At 34.3% G+C, this 20,710-nt stretch overlaps 1 protein-coding gene across 1 annotated transcript; it reads right to left on the bottom strand.

Moving 5' to 3' along the window:
* Positions 1 to 9: 9 nt before the first annotated feature.
* LOC128989701 (voltage-dependent anion-selective channel-like) lies at positions 10 to 16,139 on the bottom strand. The gene is made up of 7 exons (XM_054411702.1): positions 15,986 to 16,139; positions 8,471 to 8,673; positions 7,627 to 7,744; positions 5,844 to 5,962; positions 4,487 to 4,595; positions 2,148 to 2,356; positions 10 to 905 (listed from the first exon to the last, which is right to left on the bottom strand). The coding sequence occupies exons 2-7, from the start codon at positions 8,667 to 8,669 to the stop codon at positions 814 to 816; spliced, it is 846 nt and encodes a 281-aa protein (XP_054267677.1). The 5' UTR covers positions 8,670 to 8,673; positions 15,986 to 16,139; the 3' UTR covers positions 10 to 813.
* Between the last annotated feature and the right edge of the window lie 4,571 nt (positions 16,140 to 20,710).

The following is a 20,710-nucleotide window of genomic DNA, read 5'->3' as shown; positions in this document are numbered from 1 at the left end:
ATAAACATATTACCTGGTGTGACCAGCTTTTTTAATTCAATTTTATTGAGGTAAACAACTAATATAAAAGAAATAACAATAAGAGCATCAACTCAAAACCAAATTTAGGAACTCCTCTAACACCTTGCCAATATTTCTTATCGGATAAAACTAACTAGACTCCAAGAGCTTATCAAAATCCATACTAGTGCTCATATTGGAACATTCATTTCCTGAGAATTTCAAAATGACTAGTATTACATAAACCCAACAACACGATAATATATTGAGGCTGAGTGAATACTTATAAGTCTTATAACATAATAAGAAAGTAAGGAGTCACTGAAAATAACATTAAAACAAAAACAAAATATTATGTATAGATAGACGAGAGGATGGGAATAAAACAAACACAGAACAGCCCTACTTCCAACTACAGATTATAATAGCTGTTTCCTCCAACAACAATTCATTACAATATTTACAATAATCTCGATTTTTTTTAAACAGCAAATTTCGATAGTTAATAGTTATACAAATTGTTGTCAATATTTAAATTAATATTGTCAACGTTGACTATATGGTGAAGATTGAAGAAAGATAATTACATTACTAAACAGATGAGAATGTTGAAGCAGTGTCTTACAAGCCGTCAATCAAAATTTACACCCGCTACATCGGTGTACAACTCAAATGCTACGATTTTGGAATATCGACATGCAGTCTCTTTATCACCAACACTTTCCTAACGTGGATTTTTCTTTTTGGTTTTGGAATCGAGAACGAACGAGTGAGCATCTAGTTCTTTCTTCAAACCTCGGAGAGATGGGCTGTTTAGGCCTCGAGCTCAAGACTGAAGCCCACCTTGTGGCCTCCTTCGTGGAAGTTCTTACCGTCAACCAGAGTAGAAAGAGCGATTGTCACACCTGAAATCAGAAAACACAACCATGTTGCAAAAAGATTCATAGTGTGCTAACACTGTCCGAAAGGTGGATTTTTATTCTTGTTCCAGGCATTGTTATGGTAATTTTTGCAAATTAAAGAAACAAAAGAAACAATTCTGTTTTGAATCCCAAAAGCAAATGCTTAAAATGATCCTGATAGCCTTGGAAAAAAGTATAGTTCAGCCAAATCATGATTGTAAATATTGTTTGTTACATCAACCACTGGAATCCATTCAACTAAGAGAGAATATAAATAAAATACTACCATTTTGAACAATGGGGGAACAATCAAAGATGGGGAAACAAAAACGTCTGTAAAAGAGGGTTAAACATGTTAGATTTGTTAATACAGCATGCAATTGCCGATTACTTTTCTACAAGCTGGCAGGGCATGTATTGGTGTAATCTTATTGTGGTAGGTGAGCGCGCTAACTATGGTGGGGGGGGGGGGGTAACTCAAGGTGGCTAACTTATTCCCTGCCTAGAGGGGGCAGATAGTTAAATACGTCCCTGGGCAGGAGTCAATAGTTTTACATTGTTGTTGACCGCCAGATGCCAGGCTAAACAATGGTTGTCCTAGCGCCTATCAGCAAAAACATACGTTCACGTTGAAGCATATTAATCTTGCACCATAAGCTTGATTATCGAGCAGAAAATTGTATGTGATTCTTAAATATATTTTCTATGTGAATTGCTTTTTGGATTTTTAAAACTTTTGTTTTAGAGCTTGAGAAAGTTATATTTATGTAGTTTAACAAAATAATAACAATTAAAATTTAAAAATAGATAGCAAATCAAATTCGTGGTTTCAATAGCTTTAACATGAGATATTTTGCGACGTTTTATCTTAATAATCAATGCCGTAATATGCTTCAACCATAAACATTGCCGATATTGGCAGAAAATCCAAGATGGCAGAGGGTCCTGCTGTCAGCATTGACTGTTGGACTTAAATCATCCCAACTTTATGGACCAGCTACAGCCTATGATTTATTCAATTAGAAAATAGTCAAAAAGAGCTAAGTTTAATCACAGAATGCTCTAAAAGTCTAAACATCTGCTTCCTGCCTTTGTTTTTTTTTTAAATGAGAAATTCTATATGTGACCTATAATTTTTATCCTAAAACTTGCAGCACATTAACATAGGGATGGAATTTAAATTCTATAAATAGTCAAAGCTCTGGTTAAAATACGACTTAAGCATGCAAGATAGTGTAGACTCACCCTCTCTCAACTTCTGCTGATAAGACAGTCCGATGTGAAGGTTCTTGTTGACCTTGGCGCGCACGGCTGTGTCACCGTCAAGGTTGTACTTGCAGCCGACGGCCATGCGAGTGTCATTGTTGGCCGCAGACCAGCCTAGAGTCACTCCTGTCTCAAAGTTGGAGTTCACCTTGTGGTAGATGGACCCGTTGAAGTCATTGCCGTTGTCCCTAGAAACATTGGTTCATTAATTACCGCCATCGGTTTGGTACAGATTCCAACAGTACAGCTTATAATAATTTCCTTCAATTCACTATCATAGTCAAAATGTAGTTTTCCTCAAGAAACAGTAAAACTAATGAGACAAGATTACACAATGGATTTAAAAACGTGGTTGTCACACAATTTGAGCAGACGTAAAGAAGGCAAGAGTAGTTAAAATGGGGTTATCAAAGGAATTTTAAATAAAAATACATTCACTGTATTATCACGTATATCGTTTCATTACATTACTTTGTTAATTTTTTTTTTAGTTTATAGTGAACTAGCTGTACCCGCGGGCTTTGCCCCGTTTAATTTCTTAATTTTCAAGATGAGTTCGTTCGCATGGCTCAATCACGTCCTGGTTGAAGTTCGTTCGCTACGCTCACTCACCTTTGGGTTGGAGCTCGTTCGCTGCGCTCACTTGCCTTCAGGTTAGCTCGTTCGCTACGCTAACTCGCCTCCAGGAAGAAGTTCGTTCGCTACGCTCACTCACCTTTTTTTGCAAATTAGCTGTAGTCATAAATTTAAAAAAATAATAGTGCTGCACCCTGTTGGTAATCCTTGTAACTTTAATGCTATTGAACATCATAGAACAGAACCAACTTGTTTAATTGAAACAGCTGTTAAGATTCATTAATTCCTTTTAAATATGAAAAATCATAAGGTTAACATGGGAAACTCCAGAGCCACTGGGGCGGAGCCCGAAAGCCCGATCAGAATAAAAACTACTTAGTTTTCCTATTTAATGCCCAAAGAATCGGTGTACCGAATTTCAGCCTCCTAGGTAAATGGGAAGTGGGAGAATTAGTGATGAGTGAGTGAGTCAGTGAGGGCTTTGCCTTTTATAAGTATAGATTAAAACATTATCAACCATATAAAAAGACAACCGATAATATAGCAAGAAACAGAGAAACAATCAATTTGCAGGTAAAAGTGCAAAACAGAAATCTAGCAGCCAAGTCAGTCTTGGTCCCAATAACATCCGTTAATCGGGAGTGTACTGTAATAGCATGTGTTCAGAGGTTCAACAAGGAAAAACCAATAGATACATGTTCAATTAATTCTATTTATACTGAGAACAGCTGTTGCCAGGTTCTAAATTTAGACAACACAGACTAGTCAGCCAAGTGCACAAAATAACATTTACCTAGTAAAACAAAAGCCAAAATGCATAAACTACGGACTAATATGATTTAATGTGCTATTGATAGGACATAATACAATGAAAGGTCTCCTTACGACCTCTTAAGTTCATGTCAAGTACATGTTCTGGATAAAAGAATACCGGTCTAATTTAACTAGAATATGAGTCCCTACATTTAAATCTTATTTTATTGTGTTAATAACATTTGTTGAATGTAATTTTACAATCAGGCTATATACAGTAATTTTTAAATTTTTATGTTGGTTGAAGATAAAAAATATGATGAATGTTAATGAATTTATTCAAAACATTATGTGCTCCTCTGGATATGAAAATAAATTGACTTAAACAACTGCAAGCTTGTTGAAAATTTGATAAACCCCCCCCCCCCCATTAAAGAAAGTAAATTTGGGCCTATATCACAAAAACAGCAAATTAGAATCTTGATGATTTGAAATTGGTGGGCCAAGAAAATAAATTTGAATCTAGTTTATCAAGAGTTTGATTTATCAGAAGAAAAATAAACTATTATCAAATTACAAAGAGCTTATTCTTTAGTCAGTTGCAAAAAAATCTATTATTTGTATATGCTTTTTGCTATTTATCCTTGCACCATCAATTACATTATTTAAGACAACCTACTGTAATAACAGGATGTAAGTTATAGTTCCCTGTTATGACATAGAGGAATCCCTCCCTTCAAATTATAGTGTTTTGCTAATGGAACTTTGAATTACCGGTACTGCATGTTTCAAATCGGCCCGCCGTCTACTTAAACTTCAAAATACTGAGTGTATTAAAATGCATGGTAAAACTTCGTAATACTAAGAGATTCTCTACAGACTAAACATTATTTTTAATTATCGAAAGTTTGGATTTATCAAGTGTTTAAATTGCCAAGAGTAGACTACTGTATTTAACAGAAATATAGTGAGCTTTCTATTGTACTTACACAGAGCTGTGGAAGACCATGTTTCCGGCAGCATAGCCGAGAGAAAAGCTGTTTCCAACGAGTTTGGCTTTCTGGGAGTCAAACTTGGAAGAGACACCAGCCAGCCAACCTACAAACAAATTCGACATATAACACTCTATTCCTACTTTTATATTATGTTTAAAACGTGTTCATCAACTTCATTTAATATGCATATGTGTAGCGTAAAGGGATTATATTTTGCATTTCTATAAATTAAACAATCCTCTTTATACATAACAAGAAACTAACAGCTAAACAAGTTTAAGTAACTGTGTACCAAAACTATATTTACCGGTACTTTTTAGGACACAACAGAATAAACGTTTTGAATCAATCCCAGTTTTATAATTTTTTTAAAAATTTTGTTTTCTGAAATATAGTTTAGATAAACATGGGTTCTTTTCAATAAAATAAAATTTGGTGGGTAATACAGCTTCTGTTTCACACCATATACTTAAAATGTTCGTCATAACGAGAAACCTTGCGCAAAACTATAATTTTTTCATAAATTGCCCTTTAAGGTCGTAATTTCTTTCCAAAGGGAACTTTCCATATAGGTATCCAATGTTAATACCCCAGCTGTACTTATTTGTTTGATATTCTTTCAATTTATTACCTTATGAAAATATGTGTGATTATTTGTTTGTATTACTGTATTCTGTTTTGTTTATTTCAGCTTACTTAACAAATCAATAGTTTTATTACCGGTAATACTTAATGAAGTCAAACAAGGTGAATCCCATGGGTAATAGCTAATTTCATTAACTTCAGAAGTGTTGTTGTTGGAGGGTATTTTATGAAGTTAATCCAAGTTATTTTCATTTACTGTGTAGCCTAATAATAGGCTATTCTAGTGTACCTTTCTAAAACATCGTAGGCTAGTTCAAAATCCTTTTTTCTATAGCCTACTAAGGCTTAATTTCATATGGTTAGACAAAAAGATAAATTATGCATTTACTGTAACTGTAAAACGCATGATTTTTTTTGTACTCAAACTGAAATGAGGGGATCGGTAAGTAGTAGAACTGAAAAGTTAGCCTACTTCCTAGGATTGGATGTCTGCATTCATAAAATGTTAAATTACAAATCATCGACTTCATAATAACTTTCTTAGTAGAAACCAATCCAAGGGAAGCAAGCTTGGCTTCAATATCCAAAGTCCTGAATTCAAATCCAGTCAACCATAAGTTGCTTTAGCAATGAGAGAGTACCGCAACATTGTAGACCTAGCCTCAGAAGTAGTGTGAAAACATTTCCGAGCTAGAAGCTATCTTCCTGGGAATATAAAGGATATAAAAACTATCCAAGAAACCAATGAAAAAAGTTAGGTACCCACCTTCGTAGCCAAATACTAAGGAGGCATTGACAAGAGGAGCTCCAGTCTTAAAGTCCAAGTCAGCGTTGGCCGCGACAGTCTGGTTTTTGTATTCTGTTTTAGCCTTTATAGACTTGTCCCTGGAAGAGGAAGAGAATGTTATTCCGAGTTTTATCGGCCCAGAATAATTACACCTTACTCTATGTTTCAGTGTCTCGGTTAGCCTGTAATTGCATTAAATATTCCAAAATAACAGTTTCTACAAAACAACACAAAACATGCAAAACTTAAATAAAAAGAACTTAAGTTTGTTCTTAGTTTGTTGTCAGTTGGCAAGATTATTCACCCAAAAGTCACAGACTTAGTTAGGTTTACGTTATTAACAAGGCTCTACTGGTGCTAGGTTCTGAACAAATCATAATGGCCCAATGAAATCTTTAAACAATGATACTACTATGACATAATAAACAATGGTTGGATTTCAGTCTTTGTGTATGGAGGGAAAGTTGGTCGAAAAATTTACATATTTAGGCACAGTGCTATCATCAAACGATGGGAGAATGGCACAAGATGTAACGGATAGACTAGGGACAGGGTGTCCACAGAAATATTGTTATCAATTTCCCTGACTTTCCATGACTATCCATGACCATTAACCATTGATTTCCATGACTCACGAACTTAACTCAAAAATTATAATATACCGTACACACACGAATAATACTGCCTAGACAAGTTATTTCGCAGAAAATATTGAAATATGTATTAACAGATAACAATGGAGTACAATAGGTACAACAATGAACTAATACAAACTCAAAACCCATAAACTAAGACAACAGTATAAATTGAAATTGTCGTACATTTGTGAAAAATTCTGAAAAATGCTACAATAGTCGCGGTTACGGCCGACTATAGCATTGAAAGGTCCCCTGAAATCCATCCATCATTGGGGATTTCCATGACTTTCCATGACTTTTTGCCTATTTCCATGACTTTCAATGACCATAATTTTTTTCCATGACTTTCCAGAATGTGGACACCCTGAGGGAAAGGTGCGGTATTCTAGTAAAGTGGTAGACATCTAGTCTGGGATAAAAATATACCAAAGACTGCAAGAGTTACCAAGTATAAATCTTATTATATACTGATAGTTACATATGGTGCAGAAGTTAAGAATATAACAGAGAGGAAATGGAGTATGGTGCAGGCTGGGGAAATGCAATTTGTAAGACGTATTAAAGGGAAAACAAGATTGGATAGAATGAGAAATGAAGAGTTGAGAAGAGGAATAGTTTGAAAGAACGAGTAGAGAAATCCAGATTGAGATGGTTTGGCCACTTAAGAAGAATGGAAAATTAGTGAGCTTCACATGAACGGAAGAAGACCAGAAGGAAGACCTAATAGAAGCTAGATTGACGAGGTGAGACGAGATGTGGAAGAAAGAGGAGTGCAGGTTTGCAGTATGTGGAGGGACAGAAGATGTTTGAAGAGGCCTAGGAAACAGCCAGACCCGAAGATAACCGAAACAGGAGAAGATATGTAGGATAAAATACAAGGACTAAGAGAACAAAAATTTATGTTTTGTTGCATAGGCCTACAAACAAAAAAAGTGCAACACATTAGGGCATATAATAAAAGAATAATACTTACAGGATGGTAACAAAACCGCGATTTTTTACCTGCCCCACTCCCACGATGAACAGCCTCACGGTTAACATGCCATTACAGGATAGGCCTACTCAGCGTGCAAAACTTACAGGAATATCTTAAGGAAAAATAAAACAATAAAAGTCTAACTAACCCAGTCTGGGGCTTGAATGATGTGTCCAACGAGACTTTAAGTCCCTTCAAGAAGTCTTGGGCGGTAACTTCAGTAACTAGGACATTGTCAGTGTTCCATTTCTCAGCGAATGTTACACCTGGAAAAATTGTATGTGTAAGTTAGGATGTAGGCCTACATTCAAATTGTGTCCAGTCACTTTGACTATTATTCATGGACCAGACATTCCAACTTGGACGTAGTAAACTGAACCACCGACAGATTGCACTGATACAATAACAAATAGGCAACAGCTCTAGATGTAACGTCTATCTCAGTATCTAAAAGTCAATGGTCCAAGACCGTTGAATGACTTGCTATAGGTTGGTGAAAGAAAATGGACACCATTCCGTTGTTACCAAAGTAGCCTAGGTACTGTGAGCTGTACAAACCGTGGTTTAAGCCTATGTAAAGGAGGTAGTTTTCCCACATGTTTTTGGTAATTAACTCATTTTTAAGCTAGCATTTGTAATTGACAAAAAATCTCAGATAGAGCCCTTGTATACCCTTGCTTCGACAGTAAAAAGTGCAGCAAAAACAAGTTAGCACGCAAGCACATCCAAGCAGGGTGAAATTAATCTCCTAACTGGAATAAAATATTCATGGTCATTTATGAGAAAATAGACCTTTTTAATTAGAACATTAGAACCATTTCTAACTTCACTTCCTTCCAGATACACTTAACCACCCAACCTTGAAATGCAACTGAGTGAGTTCAACCATCACACGAATAATTTCATGGTCCAATTTCTAAATAAGACCTGTAAACCTGTTACCTTAATAAGCACTATACCTCATTCTGATTTGCCATAGGCCTACTACTCACCATATTCCTTAAATTTGTATTTTGTCTCCAGGGTTCCGAAAACCTTTCCAGTCTCTTGGTTAGAAACACCTCCAGTGGAGAACTCTACTCCAGTCGATGTCTTGGTCTTGACATCCAACTTCCACAGACCGAAGTGGTAGCCCTTGCCAAAGACATCTCGGGCATTCTTTCCCAAGTCACCGTAGGTAGGAGGAGCCATTTTTCTGAAACAGGAAAGTGCAGGCCTATAATACTAATAAGTTATAACTTATAAAAGTATGAAATAGAATTGAATTTGCCTGGTTTGGACTTTTTTAAAGATTTATATCTCTAGGACAAACCAATTTAAATCTAGGCCCTAAATAAAAACAACATGGATGTTTAAATTGTTTAGAAAAAAACTGGGTTCTGCACAGTACTAATGTACAGGGTACTTCTATCATATAGGAAAAAGGCCTAACTTAATGGTGCGTACAAAAACAAGACCCTACAAAACCAATCCAAACCTAACCTGACCAATTAATATAACTTTCTAATCCAAACTAACTTTCTTTTGTTCAACCTATTGTCTTAACCCAGCCTGGAACAGTGGCGTTGCTTGGTTAAATTCTAGGGGGGGGGGGGGAGAAGCCTCAAATTTCCCAACTATTTTAATTTAAAAAAATCAATTTATGTACTATTTTTCAAAATTACAAATTATTATACTACACTGCAGTCACACTCAATTCAGTATTTATCAACTTGCATTAACAAAACATAGCTAGTTTTACATATATACAAAATTACTCAATTCAAAAAACGTCTAAAACTTATACTAATTCATAATTAAATTTTATGACTTAAAAAAAAACTTGAATAAGTATTGTTTCAAATCTAAAACACTTTACAAACCATTGTGGTAGCAGACGTAGCAGTGTACAATTTTAGGGATATAAAATAAGCCTAGTACAAATTGGTATAGAAAAAAATATTTTATTACAAAATAATGAAATTACAATACTTTTAGAAGTTGATATTAAGATCAACACTTTAACTTTCATAAAACTTACAACTAGGCCTAAACAAGTTTGTAATGATGAAATATAGGCCTATCAGTGTTGTGAATAATATTATTCTAGTCTAGAAAAGAATAAACCTAAAATAAGACTTGTATGAAATAAAAACGTTCAACTTGGTTGATAATAAAATTATACAAAAAAAAAAAAAATGTTAACCTTCATCCTCATCAAACTAGAACTTAGACAAAAATCTAACTTAGATGTGAAAGTCAAACATCAAATTTTAGGTTATTCAAACATCAAATTTTAGGTTATGTTTTGTCCGCGTAGATATGTTTCAGAGTGATTAGTTGATTCATTTTTGTAAATTCTTAATAAGAAATGATAAATAACTTCCGTAGATTTTTAAAATATATTCAGAGAATAAATATTTCATTTAGGTTATTAAAAAATAAGAGTTTTAAAGGTAATACCGATATACAAAACCTATCTTTAATGTTATTTTAAAATTTACTTATTAGCAAGTACTCCTGCAAGTTATTATTAGCAAGTTAGCCTGCTCCAAATACTACAAAAAAAGGTATAAAATAGATCATGAGACTGACGTGAAAAATATTTTTGAATTTCTTGTAAACACTAAAAAACAACATAATTGAACTGAAGAGCTATATCGCTTGCACTTTCAAAATTCAAACTCGCAGTCTCGCAGACGAATCATTCAGAATCATCAACACAGGACAGGATCAAGGTAGCCAACATACGTCCAATTAAGGAACAAAATTTCTCGTAAACAAAATTCCAACAAACTGTACCGCTACCGGTAATTGATTAATTTCTTAAAATAAGGCGTGTTTAGCCATGGTTTAGCCTAGTTTATTCAAAGTTAAATGAAATCAAAGAAACATCAAGTTTATTCGTCCAAGTAAAAAAATTTTTTATCTTTGATGGATTTTCGCAAATAGGCTATTTAAATTTTTTTAGTTTAAAAATATATTTTTCTTGTATCTGACTTCCCAACTGTCCCAACTCGTGGCAAGGAAATTCCCAACTTTTCTCTTTCCCCTTTTCTTTTTCTCGCTCCCCCCCTACCCCCCCCCCCCCAAAGTGACGCCCCTGGCCTGGAACAGCAATATTGAATCAGCAGATTATAATGCAGATACTGAAGGAATACTCACTAATATTGAGGTAAGTTAGCAACCATCTTTCAATTGCGTAGGCCTAAATTAGCTTAATCAGTCCTACTAGGTTTTCAGAATAAGTCAAACCTATGAATAGTCAAATGATGGCATATGTTTGAAGTACCATAACCGTACTGAAGACAATATTACCTCTAGGGTTGGTTACTATTATCAATCTCATGCTTTTGAGATTGAAATAAGTTTTTCGAGGAAGAAATAGGCTATGTTAAATGGGGTTTCTTTGTTAATTTTAGTAGGTAGGTATTCAGTTTAGTTTTTTACTAAAGATGCCTTTGAGAGGGCTGGAAAAAGCATCATATTAACTTAATAAGAGACAGGAGGTTTTCATCTGACTGGATGCATTATTGAGCTGATAATAATTATGTAGGGGCATACTTTGTTCATAAAGCTGCAAGTCAACGAACATGTTTGACCGTTTAAGGAAGTTTGTCCATACATTGTGATGTGCACTTAGCCAATGCATTTATGTAAATCTGGCCAAATAAATGACTTATGACTTCGACAGACAATGTTCGCCATCCTGCAGTGTGGACGTGTCCCTGAACAAAATTTTTGGGGGCAGATGATCCAAGTAGTCCACATTTTTAAAGAGACAATGTTTGCTTTTTAATCAAACCTTTGTGTTTGTTTATGGTTAGTTTAAGCTAGTAGTGATTGGAAGGTGCGCATATATACCAGGCTCAATATTTCTTAATTCGTGGTCGTTTATTTGTTATTTTTCAGAGTACAGAGCACGCCATTTATTGTCGTTAAAGTTTATGGAAGGTGAGTAATGATTTTTGGTCTCACGACAATGTCCCATCTTGTTGTATGAAAAGGTACATGAGGAAGGACAGGTATGCTGCCATTGCTGCGGAAATAGGCAAAAACAAGGCAGATATGGTAAAGAACATGAGAAGAAAAACAGCAATAACTTATCAAAATCAGGATTGACTAACCCATATTAGGCCTATTGGGACCTACTACTACCCCTACTAGGACCTACCACCTCCTAGCCAACACCTTAGGCACCTTAAGTACCTTGGCACTATGCCTATTTAGGAGAATAAAACCCCTGGTGTGGTTTAAATAATTTTAATTTGTTTATTGCTTTGACCAAAGTTGTTATTTTCTAAAACTATAGACCAACTCAAGCCTAATTAACTTAATGCTTCAAAATCAGCCTTCGAAACTTCCGTAAAATTTATTAACAGACATCCTGGAACCAAATCTCTTCATAAACCTTCCCACTATATCTATTCTTCTCTGTCAAGCAACTGTCCATGCACTGCCTGACAACGGATTAGATGCTGGTTAGTAACGATAAAAGCCGCAGCATACTAGTACATAATCGCTGAAGTTGACAAGATATGTCCCAGGCTTATGTTTGACAGTCGTCGCTGAATATGAATCAGAGTTGAGTGTAGTGTAGGCCTAACAGAGAGAACAATAAATTAAAATATTCAGGCGAACAAAGGAATTTGTGTACGACTGCGACAGGAAATTTCCACAAATTTTATAGAGGATCTTCGTCAATTTCATTGACAAAAAACAGATTCTTCGAACGCCTACTTAATATGGACAAGGCTCTAGCTTGTGTTTTAAATTTATGGGTTTTTCCAGTTATAAAGGGAACATTCATTATTACCGATGATTTTTTCGAGATAGGCCTACATCAATATTTTTGTTTACCTTTACGATCCACATTTCATCGGTTTTAATATCTTTAAACGCGTTTAAATTACAAGTTGAAAACTGTTCTTGTTTAGTTTAGGCAAAAATAATTTGTAGAAATGAAAATGTTCTAAACTAACCTAACATAAAAACCAAACTTGCTGTACTACTGTATTTGAAAATTCTGTTTGATAACAGAAAAGGCATGAGGAGAATATCAAATAGGATTATATAGTTTGGTTAAATGTTAGGTAGGTTAGTTTAGAATAGTTTCATTTCCAAAGGCCTAACTTATACCTATATTTTTTTTTATTGTTCATGTTACTGAAAAATAAGTTACCGTATCGTAGTTGTCAGCTGGAGCTGATGGGTCTATGTTTAATTCGTTAACATTGATATATCGGATCAAAAAGTAAAATTTTGAAAGACCTAGGCCTATATCAAAACAATCATTGATAGGCCTATGTTCCCTTTAACAGGAAAAGTAGGTAACATTTCAAAAGTTGGCTAAGTTAATAACTTTAAATAATTTGAGAAGTTTTGGACTTCCCTCTCAAAAATCATTAACTTAGTAGGCCTACTGATTTTTGAATAGGTACGGTAGGAACATACATTTAGAGAGAGAGAGAGAGAGAGATACTTTATTACATGGCGTTAAGCTCAGCAATGGTGTCAAAAATTACAATAGTAAACAATAACCATATATTTTTGACAAAAGTCAAAGTCTCTTCCACAGAGTGCAATGAACTCGTCGATGGTATAGACAGGGTTCTCGTTCTCGATCATCCAGTGTAGCATCCTCTTCTTAAGGGACATGGAGTTTCCATTCTTAATGGTCGAAGGAAGGAGATTAAAGAGCTTGGCCCCGGCGTTTGATGGCTTCATGGAGTATCTTGAAGTGTCATGTGCAGGTAAGTTGTAGTTTCCAGCATTTCCTGTGTAGTGTGGATGTACAACATCAGCGTTCCTGAGGAGGTTTTGCCTGCTTGCATACACAACTACTTCACATATATATATATATATATATACATATAGTGGCAACAGTTGGAATCTCGAGTGCCTTGAAGGTGTTCCTGCAGCTTTCTCTCCACTGAAGATCTCCGAGAACTCTAATGGATTTTTTCTGCAAGGTGAGAACCCGGCTCATATTCTCTTTCGATGAATTCCCCCATAGAACAATTCCATATCTTATATGGGACTCGACCAAAGCGTGGTAGGCCGAACGAGTAGCTTCAGGTGTAGCGACATGGTTGATCCGCCTTAGAGCAAACAGGGAAGAACTGAGTTTGTGACAGAGAAAATCCACGTGCATATCCCATCGCAAGTTGTGGTCTAGGATTACGCAAAGGTATTTGGTGAACAGAGCTGTTTCAATTTCTGGAGGAGACGACACTTCATTCTTTAACCTTCCAAAGAAGAGTTGTTGTGTTTTGCTCTCGTTAAAAACAAGATCATTGTTGAAACAGTAATCCCTGGCTCTGTTGAATGAAATGAAATTTTCAATCTCTAAAGTTTCGGCAGATGAGTTGCTGGTTAACAGAACTGAGTCGTCAGTAAACATGACAGTATGACTGTGTGCTTCCATGTACGGTAGTTCGGAAGATCTGCAGCGAACAATGCAAAAATTATGGGACCCAGTACTGAACCTTGAGGGACTCCTCTGGCAACATTCATCAGCTCTGATCTGAAAGAGACAGTTTTGCCATTTTTCGTGGAACTGATTTCAACGACCTGGCGCCTTCCTTTCAGGTAGGACTGAAACCAGTCCTTAGCCGAGTCTCTAATCCCATAGGCTTTAAGTTTCTTGAGGATAAGCTGGTGGTCGTGGCAATCAAACGCCTTACTCAGGTCTAGAAAAGCTCCACTAACAGTCTTCCCGGTTTCCAGATTGTCAATGACGTACTCGACGATCTCGGTGATTGCCGTTATGGTAGATCTTCCAGGTATAAAGCCATGTTGTCCTTTGGGCAGGATTTCATTGTAAGTAGCCTACTTAAGATGATGCATAAGTCGTGCCAATTTATCTGACTGTCGCAGACATTCTTCATAATTTAAGTAGGCCTACCATTTTTGTTACAAACACAATAAATAATAATTTTTAAAATGTGCAGCATTTTATAAATTGTTATTTAATCGTGTTTTTAGTACTTTTTACAAAGTGCAAAAACAGTCTGGAGATAATATAAATCAACAACTCAATTCATAATAGCCTAAACTTTACCTTCCTAATCTAATCTAACTTCAAAACACTTTTTATACAGTCACGAATCCGCATAACATCCAACCTACCAACCTCACATGCCTTTTTCAACTTTTAAAACAAGTTTTAAACTGACCGAGAAGTTTGGTTGGGTTAGGTTAGGTTAGAATAATGTCAATCTGTTGTTTATTAATTTTACTATTCCTTCTTCAATTTTCATAATCTAGTCCCTAAATCCAGATTAAATATGTCCGACCTAGAGGTGTTTATTAATGTTAATTAATTTTAATCAAATACCTAATACATAAGTTATAGCCTACTTAAAATAACGTAATTATCTTTCTAAGTGTGGGTTGTGATGGTAATATTTACATTAAAATGGCATATAAGTTATAATCAATCAATAAATGTGAATTGTGCAAAATGTGTATTGTTTATGGTATTAACTTCGATTTTACAGTGTAATCATTGTGGTGCAGATTCAATGTTCCTAATAAAACATTAAAATAAACTTCAATAAATTGTAGTAAATTCAGTTTTTGTGGCAGCAGAAAAAATTTGGCACCATTGTTTTCAGGTAAAAATCTAGTTTCTAATGATATATAACTTACTATAGTACTCTTGGTCACCCTCATCGCAATAATTAGGCTACCCTAAATTTGGTCTACAGGTGATTAGTGTAAATTAAAAGCAGACAATTTACTTCTCTTCCCTCAATGCTTGATCCTCTTTGGTCCGTTAGCCCACTCGTGTTGTTAATTAATTAAAACAATAATGTTAAAAATTAATTCATAAAGAACACTTGAGTTAACTAAAATAGTTTAAAAACGGCTGTAGGTAATGTAACCTAAGATCCCAAGACCTATTTTAATTTGAATTGTTTGTAGGCTAAGGTTTGGCCAAATGTAGTCTATACTAGCCTGTAAGTTAGTTTAATAAGGTCACATTTAATGGAAAGTAGCTATCTTAGTCTAAACTTAGCTGCATAAGATTTTTACTCCTAAGAGTTAACTTAAGATTTACAAACCAACCTAAGACCGTACACCTGAAAGGACACAGCCCTAAACTAAGCCCCAATTGACAGTTAGCCAATTCCAACACGTAAATAAATCAGTGACCGTGTTTAATTGGTTATAAACTGTCCTATGTTAGGCCTATGTCCTCCCAAAATCGGAAGTTTGACCTGCAAATCATTGACATGGCAATAGCCAGAAATGGTTACAAATTCAAGAAAATTTAGTCAAGTTATGTTCGAAACCAATTTAGCTCAGTTATATTCAATAAAGAGTCATGGCTCAAATGTTTCATTTAGGGCCTACTACTGAACTTGAAAAATCTCTAGCTTATAGAAGAAATTAGGGTGTCAAAAGAACACGAGATCGAAAGGGTTTGTCCAGAGCTATTTTAAAGTAAATTGAGCGACACAGTTTCCGTCTTAACTTATGATACAAAGATGCACATAGCTCATCAATATTCATTTACTTACAGTTTGTGAAGATGAGAAGAAATTTGGAGATATGCAACTAAATTTTAATTAAATACCGGCTAAGCACAAGTTTGCTCCAGCAGAAGCAAAAGGACCAGGTAGAAGAGAAATTTTACTGACATAGATGGCAGCAGCAGTACTGTCTGTTTCGAGCTTTGGCTTTGGGTTTGAGGCTAAAACAACTATGCAACTCATTGAATGTTTTTTTTTTTACGAATGGGGAATTTCATGTATAGTGTATCACAATTTTATAGATCTAAAATAATTTTAAAGTTATAGTTTAATAAACTAATTTTGTTTAGTCGATGCACAGGTTTCTGATTTGTACTAGCTAGTCAATTTCAAAGATGGCAACTAAGGCGGTAAAATTTGAATTCAGAATTAGGAGGACCAGATCAATGAACTCGAAGGATAAAAAATACTGCACATCGCAGCAAGCCTATGTATGTAGTAAGAATGAATAAGTAGATTCATAAATGAATAATATGTCACCTGGATTTAGGCTTTAATCTTGTTTTTCTATTCTTTACCTCACTAAAACGTAGAGTATACATACTTTGTGCTGTGTTTGCAAACTATTTCAAGTAAACAAAACCTTAAACATTTGATCAACAATGAGTGAAATAGCCTATAGAAGCAAAGTAAAGAAAGTACAGAGTATAAAATACCCTGGCAACCTTCAGACTATTAGTTTTGTGTAACTAGTGTGCAAAGTGTGGCATTCAAAAGTGGCTTTGCACTCGCGTTACACCGCGTTACACAATACATTTTTCGATTTCTTTGCAGTTACTATAAAGCACAATAAAACTAGGTGTACAATGCAGTTGTCTTCTTCAGCTGTTTAGGCATTTCTGAAAATAAGCGATTCAACTTATTCAGGTGTAAACGTATTACGTGGCAAATAAAAGTATACACTGTATTGTGTTTGGTTAGAATACACTGGAGTGAGGCAAAGTAAAATAAGTGCAGCAACAGTAAGTAAGGGCAGCAATTAGCTACTTTGGGTGCTATAATCAGTGCAAGGAAGCCCACTTTGTCAGGTAACTATAGGAAAAATGATTTTCCAGTTGCTATATTGGATATACCTACTTCTTGTATTCAAACAAATTAACACTTTTTACGGACGCAAACTTGGGAGAATTGAAGAATTATAATTATATGAAGGCTTAATGTGGAATTAAGTGAGAAGTTGACCCCTCTGGCAAGGTTACTGACCAAAACCAACTGATTGTTCATCAGAAACACAATTTAAGCCCAAACATGTTCATAATATTTTAATAAACAGTATCAGCAATTTGAAACAATACTTTCTTTCATTAATTGGTTTGTCAATAACCCTTATCATGGGTAAGTGGTGGGAGTAACTATATTTTGTGGGGAAAATCGCAAAAGAAGTTTTCAACCATAGCCATAGCAATTGGGGTTGCAGTTTAGAGTTAAAAAATACCTTATACTACAATTTTAATCAAAATTGGACGAGCTGTTTTTTTTTATCTGATTTGTTGTTAATTTATGGGAAAATCACAGTTAAAATCATAATAATAAACAAAAGAAAAAAAATACCAGGAGATACCATGGATTACTGTAGTACCCACATAAATATCCACTCATGTCTAAGATTTGCCATACAATTTTCCTTTTAGTAAATTTACACTTGTACTAGGGTATTTTTTCCCCTAAAAAAATGCAGAAATTCATGCAAGTAGAAATTCATGATTTTGTCTAGTTTTCTTATTTTGTGATATTGTTATTTATACTATTGTATTGGTTAGCTGTAACATAATTTCTGTAGTTTTCTCCTCAGGGATAATAATAGAAGGGACGAAGTAAACACTTAATTGAAATATTTAATTAATTTTATGAAAGTTATCAAATATTTACGGAACTAAATAAAGTTGGGTTTCTATCTTTATTTAAAAACTATCATGCTTTGGAATTTAATTGAAGCACTATTTAATAATATTATATTAGCAGTGCTTTATCCATTGATGTTTTATGACTCAGTTGATAAGATAGCCTAAATATGTTGGTAGATAATAAATGTTTAGTATTAGAACAATCAATATCTATAAACACAGAAATTACAGATTTAATTATTATATATGATTACCTCAAGTCTTAAACCATCAAGTAATTCATTATATGCCTAAAAATATTATTATGACCATACTGGACATATCAAATCAACATTACAAAATCAGGTATATAACATATTTACTATTTAAGTTGTACATTAAGTGGATTATGCCCAGTTAACTATATGAGGTCTCTTATTTGCTCTAAATAATTTACAGTTACTTACAGCTTAAAACAAAAATGACATTGAAGCGTTGTAAGTGGCCTACATCTAATTAATGATTAAAGAAAAATCCCATAAAAACTGTAAATTTAAAACTTTTATTCTACCTATTCTTATGGCGAATGGGTGATGTGCAAATAATTTGTCAAAATCATTGTTTACATGCAGATCCAAGCATCTTGAAAGCAAACACCACTTTCAATCCTGATAAGTTTTTATTTCCTTGGATAATTTTAACAAGTTAACACAACCTATTACCTATACTACCTATTAACTATTACATACAATGAAACACAAGCTGTATCAGGCAAAGATAATTTATTTTGCAGCAGGAATGGATGTCTAGGAAGTGACTAAAATGATCTGCAACTCAACGGACTTGACCTTTGTGATTTCTGGATGCATTCCTGTCTGGATCTATTTTGATGATTTACTAACAATCACTGTGTTCTTCATCTTGTCTAGTGTAATATTTAGATCCAGTTTTATTTTTGTGACTTATAATAGATTAATTTACTGCAAAATTGTAACAGATATTTTTACTACCAGTTATCAATATAATTTAGATTTTTGTACGGTAAATACGTTTTTTGCTATCAAAATCTTTGTGGTCAGGAATCATCATACAAAACAGTGACAGGGAAATATTCTAATTTTTGTGTATTAGTGCTGGACTATTTACCATAGCCTGACATTCTCAAATAAACCTTTCTTGATAATTTATGTTTTACCTTATTCAATTTTCCGAAATTAGCAACTTAACATCCTGGTACGTATAGGAAGGTGAAACACACCTCAGAAAAGATTGTACTTGTAGTTTCCATCTCAAAGAAAATAAATAAGATATATTAAAAATAGTAATGAGAAACAAAATTTAAATAGAAAGAATCAGGATTGTCTAACACAAGAAATGTTTTACAATATTTCTAAAATCTGAACAATGTCAAGGTTCAGAAAACGATTTACATTTTTTATTTACGACTAGCTGTGTGCCCTCTTATCATAGTCAGTTAAAACCTTCTTATATTAAGCTTAGCAGTTGGTTTGCATACTTTCAGATATGCTGACAAAACTATTATATATAAACCATCGCAAATACAGTATCTGACCGTTTCAAGCCAAAACGAATGCTTCGCAATTAAATGTCACCCGGATCTTGTTGGTCCATATGTTAAATCCAATTATTAAACAAAAAATGCTTATAGATCTATAAGGCATAGCCCTAAGGTTGGCCTATTATAATTGAAAGTTACTTTCCACAATGGTTAACAGTATTTAAGGTACTACCTCAACCTCACAATTTAACACTTTATTCGGGTTGACATTTTCATTATCAAGGTGATCTTGTCCTTTCCGTGAAACACTGAGAAATAAGGACATTAATGCGTTACCAACAGACATACACACAAAAATACAGAACTTAGTTAGGGAATTTGCTACGCTTTAAGCATAACAAAGTACATATAAAATTAGTATTTGAAATCTTTGTTAATGTCATACAATTTTATCATAACAATTTATATTTGCTCTGACCGAAGATGACCCGAATTAAATTCTGTCGAAATACTATATGAATCGGTTTGCTATATGAAATGAAGTACAGTAAATCTATAGACGATTTAGATTGGTAATTTATAATAAAAATTACCAAAATAGGCCACGAACTATTGATACATAAACAACGTTCAAAGCGTTTGAACAATTCATGATGGTTTGCTGAATAAATGTTTTACTAAAATGCGTTATCGTTTCTTAGCATAAACTAACATTTTGGAATCCAGACAGAAAAAGCAAAACTTACTTATACAGTTAAGACATCAATTAAATTGAATACGCCTGTAATAAATAAGGTGCAACACCAAAGATAACTAATTTGTAAATTACAGTGATGTGTTGGTACGTAAAAATGAATCTTGCTGCTACCAACGGTTCAAAGAAAAGAACCAGTACCGTACCAAAAACCAACGTTTACAGTTAAGAACTATAGTACATCCGACCAATTATATGCGTTAATCAAGGTTATTGATCTCTTGGTTTTGGATTTTCTCGTAAAAAGTTATCGGCAATCAAAGTTATTTCCCATTAATTTCTTATTTGTAAACAACTCTTAATGTAAACTTATCGGTGACAGTTTGAAAAAAAAAACAACCTTATACAACAACTTTCTGTTATTTAATAGATTTCGTATTCCCTAAACAATGATTGGTATATCTATTAACATTAGAAGGAAATTTGACAAAAATCACAAAACGTTGGGTTTTTGGAAGTTTGTAATTTTATTTCTTAAGTACCTATGGTAGGCCGTGTATTCTAGGGAAAAGTACCGGTATCAAGGATCGTCGTCGAAAAGGTTCTTATAAATAATTGGATAAGCGTGCGTACCCAAGAGATGGGCTATGGGCCTATTGGCTGTATGGTCCAGCGAT

The sequence above is a fragment of the Macrosteles quadrilineatus genome, unplaced genomic scaffold, assembly GCF_028750875.1.
Source record: "Macrosteles quadrilineatus isolate MER2022 unplaced genomic scaffold, UCM_ALF_1.0 Scaffold_3__2_contigs__length_128488019, whole genome shotgun sequence".
NCBI classification, from domain to species: Eukaryota; Metazoa; Arthropoda; class Insecta; order Hemiptera; family Cicadellidae; genus Macrosteles; species Macrosteles quadrilineatus.
The sequence above is the reverse complement of the archived record's forward strand: the minus strand, read 5'-3'. Positions and strand labels throughout refer to the sequence as shown.